Genomic DNA, 10675 nt, shown 5'->3' on the forward strand with positions numbered 1-10675 from the left:
TGGAGTGCGATCCAAAAGCAACTCTGTCGTCAAATATGGAGGCTGTGTGACGGGTGCGCCGTAAATTATGGCGATTCTCTTAAATACGATGACTCTACTAAAATGTTATATTGGTAGTTATTATGACAATTGGGTCAATAATCTAGTTCACATCTTTATGTGATTAGTTCACATCTCCATGTGACTAATACCCAAAGGGTTTACTAGAGTCAATAATTTAGTTCACATCGATATGTGATTAACACCCAAGGAGTGATCATGTTTTGCTTGTGAGAGAAGTTTAGTCTACGGGTCTGCAACATTCAGATCCGTATGTATTTCCCAAATTTCTATGTCTACAATGCTTTGCACGGAGATACTCTAGCTAATTGCTCCCACTTCGAATATGTATCCATATCGAGACTTAGAGTCATCTAGATCGATGTAAAAGCTTGCATCGACGTAAATCTTTACGACGAACTCTTTTGTCACCTCCATAACCGAGAAATATTTTCTTAGTCCTCTAAGGATAATTTTGACCGCTGTCCAATGATCTAATCCTAGATCACTATTGTACTCCCTTGCCAGAAAGATGCTAAGGTATACAATAGGGCTGGTAAATGCTACCTCTTGAGCATTGTGTTGGATTTCCCCGAAGAGGAAAGGATGATGCAGCAAAGTTGCGTAAGTATTTCCCTCAGTTTTTGAGAACCAAGGTATCAATCCAGTAGGTGGTTGCGCGCGCGTCCCCTAGTACCTGCACAAAGCAAATAACTCCTCGCAACCAACACGATAAGGGGTTTTCAATCCCTTCACGGTCACTTACGAGAGTGAGATCTGATAGATATGATAAGATAATATTTTTGGTATTTTTATGATAAAGATGCAAAGTAAAATAAAGGCAAAGTAAAAAGCAAAGGAAATAACTAAGCATTGGAAGATTAATATGATGAAGATAGACCCGGGGGCCATAGGTTTCACTAGTGGCTTCTCTCAAGAGCATAAGTATTCTACAGTGGGTGAACGAATTAGTGTTGAGCAATTGACAGAATTGAGCATAGTTATGAGAATATCTAGGTATGATCATGTATATAGGCATCACATCCGAGACAAGTAGACCGACTCCTGCCTGCATCTACTACTATTACTCCACTCATCGACCGCTATCCAGCATGCATCTAGAGTATTAAGTTAATGAAAACAGAGTAACGCCTTAAGCAAGATGACATGATGTAGAGGGATAAATTCATGCAATATGATAAAAAAAAACCATCTTGTTATCCTCGATGGCAACAATACAATACGTGCCTTGCTGCCCCTACTGTCACTGGGAAAGGACACCGCAAGATTGAACCCAAAGATAAGCACTTCTCCCATTGCAAGAAAGATCAATCTAGTAGGCCAAACCAAACTGATAATTCGAAGAGACTTGCAAAGATAACCAATCATACATAAAAGAATTCAGAGAAGATTCAAATATTGTTCATAGATAGACTTGATCATAAACCCACAATTCATCGGTCTCAACAAACACACCGCAAAAAGAAGATTACATCGAATAGTTCTCCACAAGAGAGGGGGAGAACATTGTATTGAGATCCAAAAAGAGAGAAGAAGCCATCTAGCTAATAACTATGGACCCGAAGGTCTGAGGTAAACTACTCACACCTCATCGGAGAGGCTCTGTTGCGCTGAGCTGCTGCTCCTCTGTTTTTGTCTTTTATTTCCTCAAGCAGAAAAAAAATAAGAAAAGAACATGGAGTTTCGGGAAGGCCATGGAAGAGATAAAAATATCCCTGGAATCCTTGTATTAAGTACAAGTTGAATAAATTGGTTTGGCAATTTTTAGAGATAGAAAATTATTCCAAGTTTGAATTAACTTCAAACTTGAGACATATTTTAACCCAGCCAAAACAAGTCCAAAAGAGCTAAATTTTTACAAAGAGGTGTAGGCCATGGTGTAAGATTTATAGGAAAAGAATGAACATTAATGGGGCAGGGAAGAATTCACTTGCATAAAGAAGTAGTAGAATAAGAAGAAGAAGAAGAAGGTGAGGGTGCATCGCTAGATTTGAGAGAGGTAGCAAGGGGTTGATACATACAACATGAATAAAGCAAGACAACATCCTGAAGAATGCAATGCACATGGTGATCATGATGAAATGCAAAATGACAAGAGGCACAATGCAATGTAAACAATGATGATCATGAAGCAAGAAGCAAGATATGACAATGCACTCAACATGCTCATGCACAAACAAGATGGTGAAGTCACTTATATTAATACCAACATGGAAATCATTCATGACAAGATGGTTGAGGTTACAAAATAGGACGGACCACACGTGGGATGTTACAAGGGAGGAGCAGAATATGCTGTTGATTATGGCATCAACATCACACAAGCATTTTTTGCTTTCATATGATGCTTGAAAGCGACGAGTACAAGAAAATAAAACAAGATAGTCATCCCTATACACATAATAGTGCGGCTTCCCAATGGCTCAAATGAAACTGATGCCTTTTCCCTTTTTGAATTAGAGGCATCCATCTCCCTCAATAACCACCGAGTAACCAATGTCCTGAGATAAACTTCATAACCAACATTAGTCACCCTAACCCCATTGTCATCAACACCAAATACCATTGGGGAACAATGTCATCCAACCATCTATGAAGACAAGGCCTTCGAATAAGAAGTCATGGGTTTTCATTAAGTTCATAATTAATTACATTTACCATTTGAAATAAACTTTTGAAACATTTCATTTTCAATTAATTTTTAAGTTTCCATCAAAATATTCAATGCAAATTTGTTCAATTATTTTGGTGCATTACAAAAAATGACATGGTTTTTCAACCTTTTGTATTATTTTAGTGAGACCTCATTGTTTGAATATTTTTACAAAGTATTTAAATAGTATTCACAAAAAAATCAATAACTTCACTCTTAATTTCAATATATTTAAAAAATACATAAAATATTTAATTATTTATCTCATTTTCATTAACATCACACCAAGATTTTACACAAATTTCAATTATTATAGTCACACTTGAGTCCTTTTCTAAAAATTTCACGGCGATACCACACAAATTCTAGTTCCTTCCGTCTCTTATTAAACTAAGAAATATTTGAACAAAAAAATTGAACTGTCATTGGAATAATTTTTGCAAGTGAAAACACTTTGTTAATGATTGTGAAACCAAATGAGTGTGAACTGTATTTGAAATGTATGTTGATTGTTTCTAAGAAAACAAATATGAAAAACATAATTGATATTCGTGTGGAATGTCGGTTAAATGTTTCCAAAATTTATTAAATATTTCCGAATGTTCTTAAATTTATTTGAACAGGCACTGAAACTTTGTTGAGACAAAAGGAAATTTCCTTGATATAAAATCTAAAATTGGCAACTAGTTGGAAGAATAATGATATTATAGTTTTAAGCTATTTAAAGAAGAAGAAATTTAGAACTTGTATTTTAATTTTCTAAAAATATTAATGTCACTGGGAAATTATTTTTGTCTTAATTTTCAAGTATTTGATAGTGTTTGAATTCCTAAAGTTGATTTTTATTTTGTGCACAAAGATACTTGAATGTTATTGAAATGTTTTTTTTAATTTACATGTTTGTTAATACAATAAACTTAAATGTTGTAATTTGAAAATGATAGGAATACAGGGTTAAGTGGGAAGATTCCTTGTTTGTTGGTAGCTACCGATTTGTTGAGGACACTCCGCTACCCATAATCGTGGTCCATTAGAACAAATCTAGGAGAGTCATCAAAATGGAAGCTCCATGATCATTGTGTATTGTACTTCAAAAATTATGGAAGCTCGAGAGATAACGCGCAAACTTAGAGTCTTCATATTTTCTACCTCCATAATCCTAGAACCAGTTGACACTGGGTTATCCTTTTTCTCCAACCTATCTACCATCCCGAGTGAAGGTGAAGGGGCACCCAAAGTTTTCTTTTAGCCACATCCAGGCCACATGCATTATGCCACTATCGTATGGAGTGCGATCCAAAAGCAACTCTGTCATCAAATATGGAGGCTGTGTGACGGGTGCGCCGTAAATTATGGCGATTCTCTTAAATACGATGACTCTACTAAAATGTTATTTGATCAGAATCATTATATTGGCAGTTATTATGACAATTGGGTCAATATAACGACTCTGCTTTAAAATTACTCTTAGGATTATTTGCACACTGTAGTGCAGATAGTTTTCTTAGAGAACCAGGACCACTGCGGAAAAAAGTAGAGAGAGAACCAGGTCCAATCCAAAGGAGGTCGGATGCTCCTACTCTTGTCACACATCTAATATTTTTAAAAAGTTGCTTCTCATTTCTACCTATTTTCTCATCATGCACACTGTCCACATTAGCTTTATGCCACATCACCAATTCTCCCTTCACCTAGGCCTTCCACAAGCAACAAGTTATTAGGGAAACATTAATGTCTATCACTTACCACTAAACTCATGCATGCGTTCATAGCTAGCGACGCCCAACATTATTACGTGCATGCAGTGCTTACGGGGATAGCTATCAATTGGGTAGAAGGGTTGCATGCAGACTTGTTTTTTTCTTTCGAAAACGCTAACGTCCACACATGTGACAACATTGCCACTCGTCCACACGTTTGAATCACCGTCCAGTTAAGTTTGCACGAATCTTGACACACCGAGGCGGTTTTCGCGTGCCATGTAGGACAAGGCCGGTGTGTGGGTGTTGGAGAGGTCGCTCACACGCCCCACTACACATGGTTGCCAACTGCGCTGTGTGGGTGAACTAATTTCTGTCCACACAGCCACCACCTAGTCTACGCGCGTGTGGACGAACTGCAGTTGTGGATGGCAATTGCAGTTGCGCGTACATGACAACTAGGCAAACACACATGGCAACTTTGAATCGTTTGCTAGATGGCAACTGCAGTTGCGCGTATGTGACAATCAGATAAACATACATGGCAACTGTGATTAACCACACATGGCAATTAGGTAAACACACATGGCAACTATTGTTTGACCACATGTGACAAGTACTTAATCACACATGACAACTATGGTTTGATTACACGCGTCAACTACCATAAATTAGACATGACAACTATACTTAACCAAAACAGAGAGAGTTGCCATGCTTTTACAACCATATTTGCCATCCCGGATAACTACATCTGCCATCCCAGATGGCAACTAAATCATCATCCCGCGGGTACCTAATGTAGCTGCGCCAGGACGTGTGGACATATTTGCTTCGTGCCACTCACGTGAAGTAGGGATGAATAGTATTTGTTGGGCGTGTGGCACGAAGTAGCTGCGCCCACACGCGTGGGCAATTCTACTGTTCGCTTACACACAGCCCGTGTCGCTTGCCCCCTGCTCATGCCACACACGATGTGTGGGCAAATGCCTTTTAGGCCACACGTGTGGTGGATATAGATGTCCTTTTCTTTTCTTTCAATAATGATTGTCCAGGAGTGCCACGCTGTGTCAGCCTCCCCCTCCCCTTTTTGTGAAAGAAGCATCTTTTGGTCCTTCAGTGTTGTAGCAGTTCATCTTCAATTTCCCGTTGTTTAACAATAGGCCTCAGTGACAGAGACAAGCCGCCGGCTCAAAGCAGGGAAAACAGCAACTGAAACCACAGCGTCTCGCTGGTGGCTGCTGCGGCCGGGTCACGCGGGGGCGGCTCAAAGTAGGCCGCTGCCGAAGTGAGCGGTCCGGGCGGCTTGACACTGAGGCAAAGTACGCTACGATAGTGGCGGGTTAGGCAGAACAAGGCCATGGTACGCGGCATGGCCGTCGGAGGCGGATGGCGGCTTGGCGGCGGCAGCTCTCCTGCTGCGACGGCGGCTCTCCCGCCGCAGAGACAGTGGCGGTTTAGGTGATGTACTTGCACCAATTTTCTCAACCGTAGCTTCCCAGTAAAACGATTTACTTGGGCAACTTGAGAGTCCTTACGCGTATTGTATCACAAGTCTCAAAATAATTCCTTGAGACTGAGCAGGAACTTTTGATATATTGTATCACAACTTGAGGGCCAGCCGCATGAGCATCTGGTCCAAGGCGTGCTCCCTCCCCGTGATAGTCCGAGTCGGCGTGGCAGCGACTCGGAGCGGCGGCTCAAGGCGGTGGCGGCGGCTCGGTGGAAACGGTAGGGTCGACGGAGGCGGCTTGGCGCGCAGCCGTAGCTACAGCAACAGGCGGCCCGTGTAAACAGCCAACTGGAGCGGCAGCAGCACACCGGCACTGGCCGGAACAGGGCGGGTGGCGACTGCGGTGGCTCGTGGTGGCAGACGCGGACCCCAGCAGAAACGACAGCTGAAGCGGGTCCGAGGGGGCGGATTTCCGCTGTGAAGGAGCTGACGGCAAGGGGAAACAACAGTAGTGGGTGGTGCAGGCGGCTTAGACATGACGCTGCAGGCTGCGGCGGTGCGGAGCTACGAGCGCGAGGTCGCACAAGGGCGGCCGAACCCAACGCTGGTGCAAAAGGGAGGCACGAGCTGAACCGGCGTAGAGCGGAGAGGCTCGGCAGGTCAGGCATGCGCCAGCCAAGTGGTGGCACAAGTTGATGCAGGTTGTCACGCGGTCGAGGCGACTTACGACAACAGCGGAGGCGGCTCTCGTCGCGAGGCGTGGCGGCTCTGAGATGGCCGCGAGGTCAAGCTTGCAGTAAAGACCAACGGAGGCAGCGGCTCAAGGCGCAGCAGCTTGGAGGTGGAGTGAACAAGTGCGCCAGGGTCCATGTCGGTAGGGTGTAACAGCCTACTGCCAAGGACCTTTGGCGATAGGAAACATCCCTATCGTCAAACAGAATGGCAGCGGCATGTACAACCCTACCGCCAAGGTGCTCAGCGGTAGGGACGAGCATGCATTGTGTTTAATATTTAGCATTTTTTTGCGGTAGGGCATGCAACCCTACCGTCAGGGACCTTAGCGGTAGGCAGTTATACCCTACCTCCATGGACCCTGGGGTAGCAAAAAGATCAGATCTCAAAAAAATTCAAACTAGAATCAGATATCGAGTAGGTATTAAAAAAGGGTCAAAACACCAAATTTAGCCCTTAGGCGCCGATGACCGGGTCACAGCCGGCGGGCCGTTCAACGACGGCCACGGGGCGGCCCGATCGCAACTTGTAGAGGAGGCCTGAGGCCACGACGTTGGGCGTGCGAATGCATAGCCGGTGCGAGCGTGAGAAGGCGCGGAGCGGGGGCCTCCGCAAGAAGGCGCTGGCGAAGCAAGCAGGAAGCAGAGGTGGACCGATTCCTCCTCCAGGTCGTGGTGATTGGATAACCCACATCCGGGTCACTTGGTTCTTTACTTAAAAAACGGACAAGAACCAGACGTAGCTAGCCGGCTGAGATTTGCTTCCCTCTTTGATCTAGTGTCCTCTTGAGCGGGTGTATAGGGCATATACAATGGTAGGTAAGATAGTTTTATCTTAAGTTTTATATGTAATTTAAAGATGACCAAAAAAAGGTCTACAATGGGTCATCTATTTGCCTTATCTTCAATAACTAGTCATTCCTAAAAATATGATGAGACATATTGTGTTAAGAGATCATCTCTTGTCTTCTCGTAAATAAGAGAAGAAAACTTTTTTTTTAATTCTCTCTCCTCCACCTCATCATTTATCCTACGTGACATTCCTAAGATAGCACCATTGTACATGCCATAGCAGCTTGTAGCAGAAACAAATTCGGACCATGAATAATGATAGTAGCATGAACTCGATGATGACCCACAAGTATAGGGGATCTATCGTAGCCTTTTCGATAAGTAAGAGTGTAGAACCCAACGAGGAGCAGAAGGAAATGATAAGCAGTTTTCAGTAAGGTATTCTCTGCAAGCACTGAAATTATCGGTAACAGATAGTTTTGTGATAAGGTAATTTATAACGAGTGGCAAATAATAAAAGTAAATAAGGTGCATCAAGATGGTCCAATCTTTTTTGTAGCAAAGGACAAGCCTGAACAAACTCTTATATGAAGTAAAGCGCTCCCGAGGACACATGGGAATTATCGTCAAGCTAGTTTTCATCGCGTTCATATAATTCGCGTTCAGTACTTTGATAATTTGATATGTGGGTGGACCGGTGCTTGGGTGTTGTCCTTACTTGGACAAGCATCCCACTTATGATTAACCCCCATTGCAAGCATCCGCAATTACAATAGAAGTATTAAGGTAAACTTAACCATAGCATGAAACATATGGATCCAAATCAGCCCCTTACAAAGCAACGCATAAACTAGGGTTTAAGCTTCTATCACTCTAGCAACCCATCATCTACTTATTACTTCACAATGCCTCCCTCTAGGCCCAAACAATGGTGAAGTGTCATGTAGTCGACGTTTACATGACATCACTAGAGGGATGACAACATACATCTCACCAAAATATCGAACGAATACCAAATTCACATGACTACTAATAGCAAGACTTCTCCCATGTCCTCAGGAACAAACGTAACTACTCACAAAGCATATTCATGTTCATAATCAAAGGGGTATTAATATGCATAATGGATCTGAACATATGATCTTCCACCAAGTAAACCAACTAGCATCAACTACAAGGAGTAATCAACACTACTAGCAACCCACAGGTACCAATCTGAGGTTTGGATACAAAGATTGGGTACAAGAGATGAACTAGGGTTTGAGATGAAATGGTGTTGATGAAGATGTTGATGGAGATTGACCCCCTCACAAAGAGAGGATCGTTGGTGATGACGATGGCGATGATTTCCCCCTCCCGAAGGGAAGTGTCCCCGGCAGAACAGCTCTGCCGGAGCCCTAGATTGGTTCCGCCAAGGTTTCGCCTCGTGGCGGCGGAGTCTCGTCCCGAAAGCTTGCTTATTATTTTTTCCTCGACGAAAGATTCCATATAGCAGAAGATGGGCTTCAGAGGGCTACCAGGGGGGCCACGAGGCAGGGGGGCGCGCCCAGGGGGGTAGGGCGCGCCCCCTACCCTCGTGGCTGGTGGGTGGCCCCCCTCTGGTACTTCTTGCGCTTAGTATTTTTTATATATTCTGAAAATAACTTCTGTGAAAGTTTCAGTACTTTTGGAGCTGTGCAGAATAGGTTTCTAATATTTGCTGCTTTTCCAACCCAGAATCCCAGCTGCCGGCATTCTCCCTCTTCATGTAAACCTTGTAAAATAAGAGAGAATAAGCATAAGTATTGTGAGATAATGTGTAATAACAACCCATAATGCAATAAATATCGATATAAAAGCATGATGCGAAATGGACGTATCACTCGGCGACTTGCGGAAACGCATCCGACGTCATCTTGATTTCTTTTTGATTGTGAAACTCGCGGCTGGCGGATTAGACGTATCTGATCATCAAACAATGAATCAGCTGACTCTATCCAAGTTTGCTCATGCCAGGTCATCCCGCGCGATTTTTTTCTAGTTCTTTTTCATTTAGTCAATCACGAGCTTCTCGAACCCTAAAGAGCTCCCTCCAAGAACTCAACACCATCATGCGCAGGCCCCACGGTGGGCGCCAACTGTCGGGGATTTGTCAGGCAGATGCCTTTAGTGTGAGGACTTAGTCGCGAGGCCAACACATCTATGTGATAGCTTGAGAGGGGTTGAATGGGACGAGAGGCGCGAGGTTTTACCCAAGTTCGGCCCCTCACAGTGGAGGTAAAAACCTACATCCTGCTTCATTGATATTGATGATGATAATGTTCACTATTACAAGGGTGCTCTTTCTCTACCTCTATCTCGAGAGTTATTGACTTATCTGTCTAAACTTGTGAAACTTGTCCCTCTTGGGGTGTTTGCCCCTCCTTATATAAGTTGAAGGGACGGGTTACATGACTAGTCCTAGTAGGATTATGATTACTCTATTACAAGTGAAATCCTAGTCTTGCTTCCTTTGTAAGGGAATATTCCTTATACTTTCCTCTTAAGCCGGCCTACTATAACATGAGCCGGCCTTCCATGAGCTGCCTTCTAGGCCACTGGGTCTTGTCGCTCCTCTGACCCGCCTGTCGGGCCACCAATGAGTTACCAGGCCCGGGCGGGTCATCAGTGAGTGGAGAGATCCGGATGGGTCACTTAGTGAGTCACCAAGTCAGGGCGGGTCACTAGTGAATCCCCAAGTCCAGACGGGTCATACTTCCGGTCGGGTCATACCGCGGGGTATATCCCCGACAGGGGTGCCGTGTCCGGGTCGGGGTGTCGGGGTTGGGATGGCAAATCCTCGACCCCTCGGCGACCCTCGATCCTCGACCCCTCGACCACTCGGCGACCCTCGACCCTCGGCGACCCTCTTTTTTTACTTTTCCTACTTTTTTCCATCTTCTTCTATTTCTTTTTTCATCATCATCTTCTTCTTCTTCTACTACTTATTGTTCTTTTTTTCATCTTCTTCTTCCTCTTCTTCTTTTACTTCTTTTTTTTCATCTTCTTGTTTATTCTTAAAAAACAGAAGAAAAAAAACTAAACTAAACTAAACTAACCTAAACTAAATCTAAAAAAACACAAGAAAACTGACCTCCGGCGAGGTCGGCCCGTGGATGTAGGCCATGGGGAGGGGTGCGGGTTGAGGAAGGCCGCGGGGAAGGGCGGCGGGGCGCGGTGCAACGCGGCTCTGACGATGGGGTGGGACAGGGCGGCCGTCGTGGCCTGGCTCCACCAGCTGGGGCGGGCGGGCGAGGCGGGCGGGCGG

The 10675-nt window shown here is 44.1% G+C and overlaps 1 protein-coding gene across 1 annotated transcript in view; it reads right to left on the reverse strand.

The window, feature by feature from the left end:
- Nucleotides 1–10534, reverse strand: part of LOC119299825 — a 29733-nt gene extending 19199 nt beyond the window's left edge. The window contains exon 1 of the mRNA XM_037576965.1: nucleotides 10502–10534. Within this exon, the coding sequence (XP_037432862.1) occupies nucleotides 10502–10534 (33 nt within the window). The remainder of the gene's footprint in view (nucleotides 1–10501) is intronic.
- Between the last annotated feature and the right edge of the window lie 141 nt (nucleotides 10535–10675).

The sequence above is a fragment of the Triticum dicoccoides genome, chromosome 5A (assembly GCF_002162155.2).
Source record: "Triticum dicoccoides isolate Atlit2015 ecotype Zavitan chromosome 5A, WEW_v2.0, whole genome shotgun sequence".
Lineage (NCBI taxonomy): Eukaryota > Viridiplantae > Streptophyta > Magnoliopsida > Poales > Poaceae > Triticum > Triticum dicoccoides.